Genomic DNA, 18,108 nt, shown 5'->3' with positions numbered 1-18,108 from the left:
ATATGTAACTCCTTTTTGATTCGTTAAAATTGTTCCACATACACATATATATATATATATACACAACAGAAACACTGAAACAAGGAATAGAGCTTAAATTAGTTAGCCACAGTTCTGGGATGTCACTCTTATTTTCTGCCTCAGTAAATATAATTCTTATTCCAAGGTGACACTTAATGCAGCATTGAGACAGTAGAGATAGGTATTCAAAATAATACTGGGTGTCTAAAGAATCTTACATATTACATTGTAATCATTATATGAACATGTGTTGATTCCAGAGTTTAAAGACATTTTGAAATACTTAATATATTATTGACTAAGCTGTAGTCCAATACTCATCTTAATTCTTATTTTTTTAATTTTTTTTTTTCCCCACAAGATGTATGTGTGGAAATAATGGAAAAATTCTCAGGGACTGAGAAATTTAATTCACTGGGCAGACAAGGGAAATGGTAAGAAAACTGTACATACCATTACAAGACGGCAATGCTCTGTTCCAAGCCGGCTTACCATCTGCACCAATTACACATGTTATAGTTGAAGGTTCAATAATCTTATATCCAGAATCACACTGGTAAGTAATAGTTGAACCAAGCTTAAAGTCTGTTCCAATTCTTGTACCATTCATGATGTTTCCAGGATCAAAACAAGCTTCCCGTGGCTTTTCTGTTAAAATGAATTACAGTAAATCTATTTACAATTTCAATTTAAAAAAAAAGGAAAAACAAACTATTATCAGTGGTTTTTTTTTTCAGTCAGTTTAAATTATTCAACAACCTTTTAATATAATATTCTTGTTGAATCATGTATCTTGGATGTTTGCTTAAGATTGATTATCTGGAAGAGGAAATTATAGTGAAGTTGAAGCACTCCAATAAAGTTTTGCATTTAGTATATAGAAGAAGAATGACCAGTTCTAGAATTCACCACTTCTATATGTATATTTGTGACAAAAAAAAGACTAGGGAAAATGTGAATCCTCTCCAGAAAGAAATGGGGGCCCGCTTACCCAGGACATGGAAAAGGCTGAGGTAGTCAACAACAAGGGCATCTAGCAACAGGACAAGGGAGAGTGGCTTCAAATTGAAAGAGGGTAGGTTTAGATTAAATATAAGGAAGCAATCCTTTACTATGAGGGTGGTGAGGCACTGGAACAGGTTGCCCAGAGAAGTTTTGAATGTCACTTCCCTAGAAGTGTTCAAGGTCAGGTTGGATGGGACTTTGAGCAACTCAGTCTAGAGGTAGGTGTCCCTACCATAGCAGGGGAGCTGGAACTAGATCTTTAAGGTCTCTTCCAACTCAAAAGTGTTCTGTAATTTTATACATTTTATACAAAGTACTGAATAATATACATCAGAAAAATATTAAATTATTAGGCAAAAATATACTGTCCATTGAGTACAACAGTATTCTGTTCTTGTGTCTTTTATTTTTATCTCATTATAATGTCATTTAGCTCTCAGTTGCATAGAGGAACTCATATCACACTATGCTGAGTACAAAACATAGACACAGTGAAAATGTGTATGTACATTTTCAATCACCATCTTTATCTCTTTATCTCCTTCTGCTCAACATCTCATTTTCTTTCCTTGCAGGCCTTGCAGACTTTCTGGAACAAATTGTTTTCCAATTTTTTGATATTTTGTTTAGATGGGGACAAATAGTCTAAGATTTCATTTATGGCAATATGACAATTACTTTGGGAAGAAGAACATTGCGCACATGGAGAATAATGCGTGATGCTGGATGACAGATGAAGACTAAATATAAAAATGATTTTATAGTTCTTTTTCACTCCTTTTTCTTTTATAGGTATATTTTTCTGTATTTCTTAGATATTTGTGTTCTTCATTTTTAACATGTATATTAATGTGGTTTGCTTCAATTGCCAAGAATAAGAAGCTGAGACAGCACTTCTGCTGCTGAAAAACAGCTTGATAAAAGTCAGCAAAGATTATAATTAAGCCACAGACAACATCTGTGACTGGAAAAGAAACCAGCATCTTCAGTGATTGTCTGGCTTTAATAAACAGTCAGCATAACCCAGTCTCTATCTAAAATGCAAATACTATCCAGTAATATTAATTCAAAAATGCATTTGTAGATTGAAAACAATGGGGAAAGGAAAATGTATTGGTATGTATTGACAAGAAAGAGGAAGTAGTTGTCGCCCTGGTTATCAAGAGTTTTCTAAAGCCTTCTGAGTTTACATTCTTGTAGAGAACTTTCTCACACAACTTTCTGTAAATAACCTATTGTTTTGCATTCTTTCATAGAGGCGGAGAAATTTGATGTACAGGTAGTTTGTCCAGTGTCGTTGGAGAGGTGGCACGTTCACCCTCCAATCCACTGGCATCTTTTGAGAACTACAAAAGATTGGAGTCAGAAAAAATAAATTAGTCTCTTCATCGAGACCAAGGCTGTGGTGCGTCGTTTTTGCTTGTGTCATTTGGTGACAAGTAGTCAGGTGGTCTTCTTGGGTAAGACAATTTCACTATTGTCAAATTTTTTTCCGAATGTTACATTTGATGTGTATCTTCTGCCTATTTTTTTTTTTTTTCTGGAAGATGAAAATGTGCATAAGTGATGTGAAAGAGATTTCATTAATTAGGATTTGTGTGTTCCTTCACACATTAACAGAAAATAGTTTTTAAAACATACATTGATGCGTAAAGGTATTTGCCAGTTCAGTTATGAGTATATACAGACGGAAACAGATTTGAGTCTCAATAATTACTAAGTAACATTTTTTCCCTTTTATTTAGACTATGATGAGAACAGTACCTTTATAGTCAATGGCAAATCCTGACATTCCAACAGAAGCATCACTGCGAAAAGCCAGAAACAGACTGTTACCACTGCTCTCTATTCTTTCAGGAGCCTGTGAGCCTTGAAAACTGCCAATTAGAGGACTGTTGGAATCTTCTCCTTCATAAATATGTAGGAAATCATAACTGGGTTCCATATTGAAACTGAAAATAAAGGGAAAAAATAATTAAGTCTTCGGGTTTTTTTTTCATGAGTTAAACATTACTGTAGCTGTAGTTGCCAATTTTCTGCCTAACACATTTTCTTCTCCAGAAATAAATGTCTTTTTAAACATGATTCACAGTACAAAATTCACTGTGGAATTCTTTTTATCATTGATATGAACACATTAAGCTTTCCAAAAGCCATTATCAATATCCTCCCACCTATCTTTAACACCTTTCTCAAGATCACGGAAGCATGATTCAGAAAGGCTGCCTCTGACCAGAGGACCAAAGGAATGATCCAGAAAAGTAGCTTGAATTAAAAGTCCAGCTTTTAGGTGGCTAAACTGGATGACACTAAATCCACCCATTACAAACATGTTTATCATTTTAGAAATGAGATGCTTTCATGGATAGACCATTATCTTGGAGCTTGTCTTTTTTCTTACCCAGATAATATCAAACATGATAAACTATTGTGAATTAATATTAATTCTTACTAAACCATCTGTATTATACTATATTTGATGATATTCATATGTTTTACAAAGTAATTATGAAGATAATATGAATGGAATATCTTTCAGAGGAATTTGAGATGAGATCACGAGAGGTCTCTGCTCTCTGGAAGGTGGCCAATGTTACTGCAATTTACAAGAACGGTGTGAGAGAAGAACCAGGGAACTCCAGGCCTAACTTCAGCTACTGAAAAGTGTGTGTATTACTGGACTGCAACCATTTAGAAAATTTACTGGAAGTATAGCATAAACAAAATTCAATTATATTTTGCATATTGTACTCCCTACAATAATACTCACAAACAAATCTGAATGCTGAGTAACTTTCTGAGTTTCTTTCATCTTATTTGAAATGGAGCATTTGAGTCAATTTTTTAGGCAATCCAGAGAAATATGCTTCCTACTACACCTATCATGTGACATCTTCAAGAGTGTAATTAGTGGAGAACTATTCTATCTATTAATGCTATTTTATAAAATACCAGAATAACATAATTAATTTATTTTTTATTATGTAATTTCAAGTACCTTAGGAGTTCATTCTTTAATTTTGTGTCTATCAATAGTTTTTAGAAAATAAACTGTAGTCTGTAATTAAAGGAACCAGATTTTATTTTAGCTTGGTGTTGTTCAGTTGTTGTTCTTTTGGTGTTATGTTGCTTCTTTTTTCACAGAAAGGGTACAAATATTATACAGCAAAATTCTCAACATGACACCATCTCTTCCTAAAAGAATGACAACTGATCAACATTCCACTGAAGTCAACAGCAATGTTACCACTCTCAGCTTTAAAATCACACTTAAAACATAGTTTAAAAAAATGAAAAAAATTGCATTTGCAGCCACAGATACAGCAAGCAAGATGATTATGTAGGACTGATTCAATTAGAAATGACAAACAGAATGCATGAATATGACTATATCCCTGAACTTCAACTTGTAAAAATCTATGCAGCACAAATAGGTTGATGATGGAACACAGAGGAAATAATTAAAATTATGACACAATATTATTTCAGTGTCTTTCATCTCTTGACTAAGTAGAACAATATTTTTTCTGATCTATGCACTTTAAGCGAAGTATATTTAGGCTGTATTTATAAAAAAACCTGAAAGAACTGATGTACAGATAGAATTTCCACTACACTTTCAGTCTCGACTATTAGTTACAATAGCATAAATGAAGCACTTCTAGAAATTAATATGGTCTTAAAATGATTTTTATTTGATATTTCACAGAAAGTTTTGTTCTTCAGGAACATATTGGATAGCAAATATACCATACAGCTATATATTTTTCTTTTACATTATTTGGAATGCATGATATAGCACATGTTAGATACACGCTCCAGGATGTAGACAGAGAATTTAATTAGAAGCTTTAAGAAATTATAAATATTGCCATTTTTAGATGTGACATTTAAAACCCTTTAAAACAAAGGCATTAGTAGAGAAATGGTACCTCTTGAATATCAAGGCAATGACAAAATCCGGGTTTACTTTTATTCTCCAGTCACATTCTTTCCCAGGAGGATAAGGCTGTGGATAGTTAGGCGATAAAATAACTCCTGCTGGGCCTGTCAGGTTTCCTCCACATGCAGCTGTCACAATGTAAAAAGAAATAGGAATATAGTCACATGTTAAATTCACAAGCACATATTAGCTTTTAAGTAGAAGAAAATTACTTCATTTGCCAAAATTAATAATGTTTTTTTTAAAACACAGAACTTTCCCACTTCCTGTTAGCAAAAAAAAATCCTGTTTTCCTCCTAAAAAAGTGATCTCTGTTCATATTCACAAGCAGTAAAGGAAGAAATTTTTCTAAAGGAATAAAAATATGAAGTTAAATAGGAAGTCCTGTATTTTTTTGTATTAATCCTGTCTCTATTAGGCTGAGAATTTCTTATATACTGAAAGTATTTTAAAAACTGGGAAAGGTCAATAGTAGGACTCAGGTTGCAGTTTCTATTGACCAGAGATGTTGCAGAAACCAATTTGATTCACTTAGTAAAAGATATTACCCAAATCAAAAATCAAATACATTCACTTTGTTACCATGAATTGAAATTTTAAACAGCTAAGGAATCCTACTCTCATAATTACATCTACAAAGTCTAACAAAAGTATGTCTAACAAAAAAGTAAAGTAGTCAAGACAGGTTGCATCTACATTACCATGTCAATTAGACTAAGAGAAACACATTTCTAATGCAAAACAGTTGATACTATGAATTTGGAATCTACACTAAATATTTTAAAGAGATTTCTTCTCAGGCGATTCCATTTATAAGTCAGCATGCTAAAATAAGGACTTTAGGAAAATTTTAAAATGACATATAACAGCTTTACAGAACTCTTAAGGTTTCTACTGTTGTCATGTCTACACTAAAGATTACTTTAATCTGCTTTCTCCTTCAAAGTCGCCTTGAGTATATGGAAGAATAATGGTAATTATATTTTTTTTTGCCCAAAGGATTCTCTCTTTCTTTCTATTTCCTTCTTTCTTTTAGGTTTGTTTTGTTGGGGTTTTATACTAGATTGTAAAGAAACATGGAGTGATTATAATTGGTATCTAAAGTAAAAATATGAATCTTCTAGATTTAGATACCACATATATTATTTTAATTTTTTCTTTAGATATTTAATTTGTGAATGATCCCAATATATTTAGTAAGCATTTTCATATTGCTTTGTATATTGCACAAGGTATTCAGAAGATAGTATGCAGATTATGTGCTTCTCCAATTCTGTTACATGATATGGAGTCAGAGAAACTATCCTTGAATCCTTCACAGTATTTTTACTTCAGAGAAACAGAGGAACTGCAGTTGTTTAAGGATAAGCCATTTTGGAAAGTGCCTGTCCAAAATGCCTTATGCAAGCATTATGTTTATTCCAGCAATATTGTATCTGGAATTTAGCATTACTAAAGTAAGTCTTCATTTAATTATAAATCATTAGGCAACAAAATAAAAATAATTATAAATCATTAGGCATAACAAAAATAACAAGGATTTTAAAAATTACTATGCCTAGCAGATAAATTTGCAGATGTTGATTACTCCTAGAAAACCTACGTTTGATGACCTTAAAAATACAATTCAGCAATACTTCTAAGCCTGTAATTATTGTCTACTGACAAAAACCTCAGGGAAACCTTTACACCATCTAGCACTACGGATCCACTCTCTCCTGGTGCTATGGAAATATATCTAATTTCTATCAACAGCATTGTCACTTGGATCCCCTCCTCTGCATCTACTGTTTCCAATAAGTATCCATTTTCCAAGGTATTGCCCAGGATGGGTATTTAATCTGGAAGATAACTCAGAAATATATATATATTATATACATATAAATATTTTCAGAATAAATAATGGATCACAGTTTATATAACCAAACTATTATATAGAAGAACATTTTAATGAAACTATTTCAACACAAATTTTTTATCCAAATCACCACTTCTATTTATTTATTTCTCTTAGACTTTGTGATTTTCAAACTTTTATGAAGTTTTAAGAATAAAGTAAGAAAATCATACCCAAAAAATACTGTTAATCAAGAGAACAACACTGATATTGTCTGTAAGTACAAAATAACTGAGCTCTGCAGACATCACTCCAGCATGAGCACCATGTGCCCAGTAACTGAACAGGAAATCCAATCTGTATTAGTGCTAAATAGAGACTAACATCTCATCTTAATACCTATGCAAGTAGGGGGATCAGGTTGCCAAAAGAATCGGTTATTCAGTTGCACACATGTAATTTTAGCCTGCCCTTGCAGCTGATAGCCAGGGTCACACTGGAAGGTGGTGGTGTCTCCAGGTTCCCTGCTGTCTCCATATCTAGAGCCATTCTGTGGTGTCCCAGGATCATTACAAGTTGCTGCAATGGAAGCTGCAAGGGAATGATGAAAGAAAAGATGTAAGGTATAGATACTTATTACCCTGCATAATTAAATGCACAACAGGTTCACATTAGAATTCCAACCAGAGGCAGTATTATTTACACTTCAGGTAATGCAGGAAGGCATTTTGTTTCTTAACTTTTACAAAAATCTGCTCACTGAGATACATCATGATTATGTTGACTTCCTGCCAGTATCTTTACTATAAAATATGGAGTGATTTTGTCCAGTTAACACATCAAAAGAACTCCTTTTCTCTATTTAATATTCTTAACAAAACAAATTTGTTTATCAAACAAATTTGTTAACCAAACAAATTTGGTTATCAAAACAAATTTGATGCCTTTTGCACAATAGGGTAAGTATCATGTTGTAAATAACGTTGTTTTATAGTCCTACTATCCTGCAGCATGCAAATGCTCTTTGCCCATCTGGATAAATCAAACTGCAGTTTATGCAGCCCTGAAGTTTTCATTTCAGGGGCAAGAAACAACTTTCTTAGAGATCATTTAAACTGAATCTTAGCAAAATATCTCACTTATGGTCGGTCTTCAGTATCTGGATATGGATTTTGCTTTCTAAAAGAATAAATTATTTTAAAACTTAATGCAAATAATCACTGAGAAAGTGGATACACAGATCTACATCTAATACAGATTTCTGGAAGATGCCAGGTCTATTCTGGCTTTGGGTTCTCTTCTACTGGCTTCAGGTCTTCAGACATCCTGAGTCGCAATAAACTTTGCAGTCTTCCAAAGGAAAGAAGGTCCATCTCTTGAGACTAATGTCCCTACTGAATTGCACTCTGTTTCCTACCAGTCCTTACCCAAATATCTTTTTCAAAGAAGTAACTACAACTGTGAACAAAAACCAAAATAAGAGGTCATAAATCCAGTTATGTCACAGTTGCCATGGATGGTACTGGTGTTTATCACCAGTATGTAACCTGCCAGTCCATGATAATTCATTTTCTGTATTTACAGCTGCATCTACTCCTTCTGTCCACACCAAAGGGCAAACCATTATAAGAAACAGCAAGAGCAGCTAAACATTTGCAAACTTGAAACAACTACCAAGTTGTACAACTGGAAAATGTTTTAGATTTTTTTTCTCCCTGTGTTGTAAATTTTCAGAAGAGAGAAAGGTTGAAAAAAAAAAAGAGTAAAATAGGAAACAACCAATAACTCTTAAAGTGGTTTTATGCATGTTCTAGTGAATGGGTGGTCACAGATAAATCACAGAAATTTCAAGACATCTTTATGGGAGAATTCATGGATTATTATAATCAACATTTAGAAACACTTAGAAACATACAAACTTTGTTTGACATTTTATTATTCATAGTTTTTTGTTCTTGTTTCCATTTCAAAACAATAGATCTCATACTTTGGAATGTTCCTATATATAAATGAAGTAAAACACATTGTAGGTTTTTAATTGTGATAGACTTTTTTCCACTAGGAATTAAAGAAATCGCTGTCACTACTAATGAGTACTGTGTAAAGATGCCCCAGGCACCACTCTGACAACTTGTGTGACACCCCATAGTTGTGCAGTTACTAAAAGTATGTTTGGCCACAAGGAAATGAAAGCATGGTCATCACCTCAGAGATGTTTTTTCCTGATTTTACAGACGACAGCAGCTCTGAACAATGGATTGCTCTAATGCATATCTGTTAAAGACTTGCAATTCTTCCAAAAAAATGAGCACAAGCCAATCTCTGTCATTAAGTGCTGTCATTTTTTGACATATCTCTGAATAGATTAATTTTCTTCTTAAAATATTATGCTATATAATATCTCAGCAAACAACACTTTCCCCAATAACTATGTCAAGTATCCATCAATTAGAAAGGACCGATGCCTTCTAATATTTATTTTACTCTATTTTTAATCTCCATTTCTCATATATAAAGTTCTAAATTTTAAAAATTATCACAGATATTTATTAAACAACAAAATATTCTTTACACTTTTGGTCTTGCAACCTCAGAAGTTATTTTATGTATTTGAAACCAACTAACTTTTTATTGTGCCAAATACACTTGATCCTAATTAAATAGAACACCTAACATTTAACCACTGATGTGTCATCTAGTAAAGTGAACATTTAGACAGATTGTCAACTTTTTAACTTGCCTCCATTCCAAGTTGTTTTACTTCTCAAGAATCCCAAGAGATTTTGTAACTGCATGAAAATTACAAGTCTGATATTTCTTCATTTAGTATTTTGCAAATATCTGAAGGGTATAGAGGTCATATGCATTTATAAGTAATCCAGAAATTTAAAATCACCAGCTTTCTGTCACTGCTCTTCTTTTATAACATTTAATAAGTAAAACATACACAATGTAAAGCAAGGAAAATAATAACTAGTTTTTAGGCTCAAGGATGCAAAACCAAACTAAATTACTGACTTAGACTTTTAAAAAATGACTGAGAGAAATTAGGTTCTTAAAATGGGATAGCCAGGAGACAAGATGTAAATGCCACTAAACTGGAAAATAAGTAATTGCTGTTTCTCAGCTCTTGCATATGTGCTCTAAGCCTCAAGCCTAGATGATACTCAGAGGGTTACAGAGTAATTCTCTGTACAGATTTGCCATCTCCTACTGTCTCATCTGCTCAGAGCAGAACAAGCTTCTGTGTGCATTAAAGATGGAACTCAGAGGTAGGTTCCAGAAGAACAGACAGCTGGGAAAACCACAGATTGCCAAGGAGTTTTCAGACGTCCATATGTAGAGAACCACTGTGTTAAGCCTCCCTGATTCTAATTTAAGAATCTTTCACAATCCCATTTTAGATTTTATTTTGCATTTGGTCCTCAAATTATACTTCAAAGTTGATTTAAAATTGAACTGAAAATCAATAGGAGACTGCTTTTGAGATATTTCCTTTTGAGAATATGACACTGTATTTGCAGGTCTATAGACCTGCAAGCAAAATGTTAGATTTTTTTGCCTAATTTATCTTTTACTCTTTTTTTATTTTTTACATAATTTTTAGTTGGTATTCTCTTGTACCTCAAGGAAATAAAAACATCACCTTCATCCCTATAATTTTCACTATGTTTGTGGTAATAATCATGTAAGCCATTTGCTGTAGTCTTGTGCTAAAGACACGATTTTATTTCTAGTCCATATGGTTATAAAAATAATATAGACTTTTCCAGGCTTTTAAATTGTACAGGCTTCCCCTGTTTAGTGCATTATGTTTACATAATAAGAAGCTTGAAAAGGAATTTTGCTTATCAAAGCTGAGATGTTCATGGATTTGCAGTGATTTCAGACTAACATTGTGAAACAAAGAATAGTGTTCTCCAAAAACTAACTCACATAACATATGTAAATGTACAAACTAAGTACTGTGCAAATTAGCATCAAGAACATATTTAAATGTCATGTATTGTCCAAGAATGTAGAGAAAAAAGAAACCCAAATGCCAGTGCAGCCTCTTTATTAAAGTCAAAAGGAGTAAAAAAGCTCATAAGTCTAGAGTTAACCACCAAACTAACCTACAAGATTCGTTTTTGCTTAGTTCCACAAGAACCAAATGAAGAACTGCTATGCTCTATGAGGCTGGGGATGCCTTCCCCAGGCCATGCATGGATTAGATGATGGATAGGAGTGCAATGACAGTTTCATTATCATGTTTTCATCACCATGTTATTGCGAACATGAAATGCAACATTTATCAGACAGCAAAAGACATTGAATTGTGAAACTATTAGATTACAGACTTGAAAAGGATTGAATTCTTGTGTCTTGTGTTCTTTTATTTTTGTTTTAACAGGGGATGTCTCAATGGATTTCATTTTTATTGAACTCAATTTATTTAGTTAGTAAGACAGATACGTGATTCTGCATTATTCATTGTAAATTTCTTTAAAAATATATTTTTGTGCTAGCCCCCTTTCCCCAGAAATTTAATTGTGAATCAGTCTGGAACAATTGCATGATGAACTCTAGCAATGGAGATTCTGTCATGGAAATACTTATACTACTTAAGTGTGGCAACTTAGGCCATTAGGCAAGTGATTAAAAGACATTTCAACTGTAAAGGAACAATTTTCAAGACAACAGTATTCAGTTCAAGATAAGTGACACAGTTACTGTAAAAGTTGCTGCAGACAAACAATCAGATGGAAGTGCAAAGCTAGACAAAAGCGGAAATCATTGCTTAAGCAGATTTGTCATATTAAGCCCAGTGCCATTAGGAACAACCAAATAGCTGATAGGTAAGTTTTTGCCAGAGGAAGTATGTTGTCAACAGATGTGTCAACATTTGACAGAATAATTTCCAAATAATTGTTGTAATTACAATTGGTGTAAGTTGCTTACTTGTATTATCATAACTGTCAATTTGTGTTGTTAAGTTGAAGACTTAGACATCTTTAGTCATCATTGCTTATCTCTGCATATACTTCAAGAGCAAAATTTTAAAATATTGAGAAAGTAATCAAACAATCAAAAAATCAGAAGTGGACTAAACCAACTATACAAATACCTTGGTGTTGTATTTTTGCTTTTAATAATATGAGTGTCCAAAGTTCTTCAAATAAGACAGAAACATTACAATAAATTGAGAAAAAGTAGAAAAAGTGCTTTTCTACTTAATTAACATCTTTACAGTTTATTATACTAACCAAAAAAAAAGATCACATCTGTGCTTTTATGAAAGCAGAGATAGGCACATTTTTAATTAAAGTGTATGCTTACATAATACCATAACTAAGAGAAATTTACAATACTGCAGAACCAGAGATAGGCATAGAAAATTTACAGATAGGTCTAACTCTAGAAAAGCCAGATGTCTCCATTTTTTTTTTTAATTTTGAGAAGAGTGTGAATAAAATCCTTTTATGTATTATTTGCCTTGAGGACCAAAATCTGTAAAACCACCTAAGAAACTATAAATTAATCATTTAGTTGAAGAAAAGGATACAGTTCTCGTAAGTTAAAACAGCTGAGAACTTAGCTGAAGAAAAAAAGAATAGACTGTAAGGGCAGAACTAATATAAGGTATTTTTAAACTAAAGCTATCAGAGCCTATAAGAATGACAATATGACTAGAAACTGCCAGTGCTGATCCTGTCATCTGTGACTTCTATTGTTTTTGGTAAATATCAAGTAAAAAAATTATACAGTTAGAAATAAAAACTCTCAATATAAAATAAACTTCAGGTCAATAAAAGCAATAGACCCATTAGCATTTAGAAGTCTAGAGTAGATGGAGTTTAAACATTCAGGGCAAGATTGACAAGATTGCTTCAACATAGTTGACTAGACTCATTTCAGATGCCTTATCATATCCAGGGTATCAGCACAGGACTGAAAGATAGGAGAGAGGACTTATGGTTGTGTATCCTTCTGCAGTGGCAGATGGAGACTAGCCAGGATACTTTATGGCATCTCAAAGGAAACTAGATAGATAGGATTTATTTCATCTGCCCTTAAATATTCAAAAGTTTGAAAATTACTATTAGTGTATCTAGACCTGTAGCTGGTAAGAAGAAAAAGGCAATGTCAGATGGAAATTTATCCCGTTTACCTTAGATAAGTAGGACAGAATTAAGCTAGGTTAGATAGCACTTTTTAATGGTTAACTTAGGAAAGAAGTTTTTGCTGCCAGTATTTATTTGTAATAAAGAAGTCAAAAACCAAATCTGCCTATACCCTCTTGCCAGAAAGAGTTGGTGGATATCCCTGACTTGTAATACATAACTTAAATGAACTTAACCACCAGAGTAAAGGTCGGTTTTGCTCACTGAACTTCATTTTTTTGTCCTTTTATGCACAACTAAATGGTAATTAGGTTTTAATGAAAAGCATTAAACTGATTACAATTAACATAATCACTCTTGTCAGTTCATGTCCTCATGTTCTACATGCTGAGCTGAGTGGGCAAGACAGGGCACTTTAACATTGAAACATTTTGCAAGATTCAGCCAATTATATTTTTTTCATTAAAATACCTCTAATTACATTTACAATCAGAAGTAAGTAATTTATAGGTGATATTTTCTGATCCACCTTACATTACCCTTTCACAACACCCCTTTTTTAGTCAGACACAGTTATGACATTCTAGAGTACAGAGAGTAATTAGCACATTCAAAGCACAGTGAAACAAATTCTCCAGATGAAAATTAGCACTTTAATGTTTTGTCTTTAAGTTGCTCATTTGGCCTGATATTCTGAAATGTACATCCTTTATCGGATCCCATAAAGGGCTGTTCATGGATGCAGACACTCATTCCAACTGCATAATCCAGTACAGAAGCTTTATTACTAAAGGTTTTTCAATTCTGTGCAATTCTGAACCTGAAATTTACTTCTTCAATTACAATTAAGAGTTAAATGAAATACTCATTAACAGATGCCACACTTGAAAATCATTCACATGACACAAAGACAAAAATCTTCACCAATTACCTTCACAGAACTTGTAACAAAATGTCTACAACTTCTGCCATTGCCAAAAAGAAAAAAGTTTCAGCAATTCAGAAATCTTTTATTTAGAGTTACAAGCTACTAAAGTATTGCAATGTCAATATTCTGTGCAGCTTTGCTATAAACTGTCTGACAGTTGACAGTTTGAACACGTGATGAATACTAAAGCATGTAAAGATTCACATTTAGCAATAGGTTAATTACTTTAAATCCTTTACAGGTCAAGGACATAGCAGTCTTCTCATTGCCTCAAGAAGACTAAATATACTAGACTGATTTTTAGATTAAATAACTAAACATTTACTTTAACATATTCCTTAAATCTTATTTTTTACTCCTTACAATTAAAAAATTAGTAACACATTCCACTTTCAAGCAGAGTGAATGAAACTATTTTCCCTATACTTGAGCTCTCAGTTCTTCATCACTAACTCCAATTAATTTCAGTAAAACATACTCTGCAACTGTCAGCACAATCACTCAGTGCATCCATCAGATATGATACTAGGATGGGAAAATCAGTTATTCTGTCTTGTAGCTTTAAATTGTCTTCTACTTGCTCTTAGTGCCACTGAAGTTCAAGGAATGCTTGATAAACCAAACTGCTTAAACATTTCTGTTCTTTCAAAATTGGAGCATAAAGTTATTTTCATATAATACAACTTTAAATGTGTTTGCTAATCCTGACAAGGAAAAAACCCTCTCATTTCCAAAAATGTAAAACTTCTCTTGTGTTTTCAAAAAAACAATGAAAAGCAGCATATTATATAGCACACTGGTGAGAAACCTTAGAAACATTTATTTCACTCTTTGTCTTTAGTTCATTTTACATACTTTGAACTAGTTTTTTTAGGCTGACTAAAGAGTGTTGTGGGGGAGGCAAATACAGCATTCAGAAAAATACAGGAAAATTAATGACATCATCTATGGATGATATGAATTAATGTGTGTGAATATTTCTACGCACACACATTCATAATTTTCCTGTTTTGATGAGAAATACATACATTATATCCAAACATATAAGGATGCAATGACTAAATCAAAGACAAATATACATTCTCCTGTGTCCTACCCCGTCTTTAGGTCAAAATAACATAGAAAAGCTCCACATACCCAGTTTTAAAATATTGATCGTAACTTCTCTATAAACAGAGAAGCTTTCACTTTATACCTAAAGATCAATTTGATTAGTTTAATAGTAAATTTTTAAGTGCGTTTTTTCAATATGGTAAGGTGTCTTGTATTCTTTGTCTTGTTTAGAATGCTTAGGTCATAAAAATCATGCATCATGCAGCCAATGTTTTAAGAAAAAACAAATCCAACCAACATAAACAATAAACATAATATAATACATTGTTAGGTAACACTGGTGGGAATATTTAAGATTACTGGTGGAGAAGAAAAGTTCTGTGTGTATAGACCCATTTTGACTTCTTAAGTAATGCTAATTAGATAAGGCAAAGTATGTGGTTGCTGTGGAAAACAAGGAATAAAAAGCCTAAAACATTCAAAGTAAACCCAAAAATTCTCCCTAGTTGTACCCATTTGCATAAACACATAACATAATTAAAATAATATAATCTATTTTCTTCTAAAGACTGAGGAAGTTGCAAAGGAGTTGAGAAAGAGTTAATAAGTATAGGAATAATATATACAAATATGAAATTATTATACTGGGGAGAAGAAAAATATTTACATACTTGAAAACTGAATGGAGAAGCCTGATTTGCTGATGAAGAAATCACTGTCAAATTGTAATGTTAAGGAGTTGAAAGTACTGTGAATATCCTCTGGAAGAGCCGAGCCACTCCACTCTTTGAGAAGTATGCTGCTCTCAACAGGCCCATCCCATACCTTCAAGATGTCATGAGCAACCTCAGTATCAAAAACAATAAAATGCAGACTGCAAAGAAAAAGTAAAAGTACTGTGCATTACTTGTTAAACACAATTACATGAAACTCCAAGCAATCATTCCCAAATTGTAGTTTTAATATGCTGTTTAGGACTGAAGAAGACCTGGCAATCCATCAGAGTTATTATTTTTTCTTGTTGATCAAACTGATCTTGTAAGAATCATACAGTTCCGTTTTATAAATGTCTGAATGACAGTAAATACCATTACAGGGCATAAGTTCTCAAGACTTAACTTATAAGTCTATAACTTATCTTATTTTTATGTTAAATATTTTCAGGTATAAAAACTATGATTTCATCAAAGATTTAGTCTTTTTATTCAAATGAGGACAGCAAGAATGCTGTTTTGCTTGAATTATATGCAACTAAAAAAATGTAGCAGCTACTGGACAGTAGAACACATAACACAAGAAGTCCTGTCAGCGTGGCATTTCCTTTCCTACACAAAAAAAAAGAGAAAAATATAATAGATTGGCTTTTTGCAAAAATTCATAAAATATAAAACTGTATTATAATAAAATAATCTGTATTTATCTTCAGGTGAAGAATTATATTTATTAAGGTGCTCAGGAATGTTACCTTGTAAGTCAAAATATCTGCATTGTCTCTAAGTCCTGAATGTTTACATCCTTAATGCTGAAGAACTCTAATAAGTAAATATCAAAATGTCTCTTTTTTTTTCAAAAAGTTGCGAATTGACATTTCTTCATCTTATTAGTCCTTAACTGGAAATCATGAATTTGAAAATTGTTATTTAAACAAAAATGTTGCATTGAAATAACCCATGATGGCATGAATTCAATATTTCGTTTAGTGAAACAGGATTACAAAAAAAAAAAAAAAAAAAAAGGGGGGGAAAACCTCCCACTGAATAATTTTCATTTAATTATATTGTTTTGCCTGTGCATCCCTTTCAAATCAGAATATTCTGTGATTATGTTTGTCTTCCAGAGCAACACATACTGAAGGCCTGTTCCTGAAGAGGTGGCTAGCCATCACCTACTGATAGGAAGTAGAGAATAAATCTTTTGTTTTCTTCTGCTTCCATGCATGGACCTTTGCTTTTGTTTTTTAAAATGAGTTTATTTTCACAAGTTTATTTTCTCCTGTTATTTTCTCCCTGCCCCATCCTGCTGAGGAGGGACAATGTCAGCCCACTAAAGGCTTTTACAGGGCCCATTGTGGGTCTTGAGATAACATTAATTTTGTATGAAGGTTCTATAGCTATGGTAGTAACTAGGTGTCAAGTTCCTGTGCAGGTCACAGAGTTTGCTGGTTTCACTGAATAACTTTTCATTTTGCTAAATTTGGGAACACGTTAATTCAAATAATGGGTCTGTGCTTTGCTCTGGCACTGATGGCTTTGCTGTGTTGGCAGAGCTATCTTGTGGAGAGGATGAGGGAATGCAACATTCTTTTTCTACTTGTGATTCATGAGAATTGTTTTATTATGCAGATTCCTGAGGTTCTTGTTCACCCTTATGTAAGCTGTTTAATACTACTAATTCATATATTCTGGCATTTGTTTGTGGAATTTGGTGTTGTCCTGGTGCAAAAGACAACTTCGGGTGAGGCAATATTCAAATGTGCCTTGAATGCTGCTTATCTTGCCCCATATTCAGGAACTTTACACCTGAACAGGTAAGCAACCTCAAAAATTGATGCAACACCTGATAGAAGGATAGCTTGACTATGCCAGCAAAAACCAGCAGCTTGTGTAGAAAAATATGAGAACGACAAAAAATTGATAACACACTGAATTCCACCATAAATATTGAAATTAAGGAAGTACCTTATTGTCTTTCCTGGATCTGCTTCAATAATCCAAGTGCAATGAAGATTGTTGTCATATGGTGCTGGGTATCCAGGGGACAAAATGCGCCCTGATGTAGCAGCATGAATTCGACCACCACACTCAGCTGCAAAACAAGGATGAAATTTCTAATGAGACTATAGTAATTGGCACTTCCATTTTCCATCCATTCCACATCTCTGTGTTTTCTAAAAAGTAAACAGAATGACCTAATACTTCTGAAGTACTAGACATACATACAAACCAGGACATGTACTTTAGTTAAAAATTAACACAATGATCTCATTCTTATCTTGTTATAAAGAAATAAATCATAAAACTATGATTAGGTTACTTAACTGACCAGATAGGTTCAATATGTACTGAGACTACAAAAGCACAACAGGAAAAATGTTTCAGAAATTTCCCATCTAACATGCTTAGCTTTTCTAACAATGAATGTTTGAATTCAAATTTTGTAGCATTGACTTTTATAATTAAAATAGCTTTCTGTTTTGCTGTAATGTCAAAATTATTTT

The 18,108-nt window shown here is 32.9% G+C and overlaps 1 protein-coding gene across 1 annotated transcript in view; it reads right to left on the bottom strand.

Annotated features, from left to right (window-relative positions):
* The window catches only part of CSMD1 (CUB and Sushi multiple domains 1), a 1,093,428-nt gene that overhangs the window by 165,953 nt on the left and 909,367 nt on the right, over positions 1–18,108 (bottom strand). The window contains exons 25-30 of the mRNA XM_053974810.1: positions 17,570–17,696; positions 15,563–15,765; positions 7,206–7,397; positions 4,959–5,097; positions 2,791–2,978; positions 475–669 (exon numbers count right to left, since the gene is read on the bottom strand). Coding sequence (XP_053830785.1) covers positions 475–669; positions 2,791–2,978; positions 4,959–5,097; positions 7,206–7,397; positions 15,563–15,765; positions 17,570–17,696 — 1,044 coding nt within the window. The remainder of the gene's footprint in view (positions 1–474; positions 670–2,790; positions 2,979–4,958; positions 5,098–7,205; positions 7,398–15,562; positions 15,766–17,569; positions 17,697–18,108) is intronic.

The sequence above is a fragment of the Vidua macroura genome, chromosome 3 (assembly GCF_024509145.1).
Source record: "Vidua macroura isolate BioBank_ID:100142 chromosome 3, ASM2450914v1, whole genome shotgun sequence".
Lineage (NCBI taxonomy): Eukaryota > Metazoa > Chordata > Aves > Passeriformes > Viduidae > Vidua > Vidua macroura.
The sequence above is the reverse complement of the archived record's forward strand: the minus strand, read 5'-3'. Positions and strand labels throughout refer to the sequence as shown.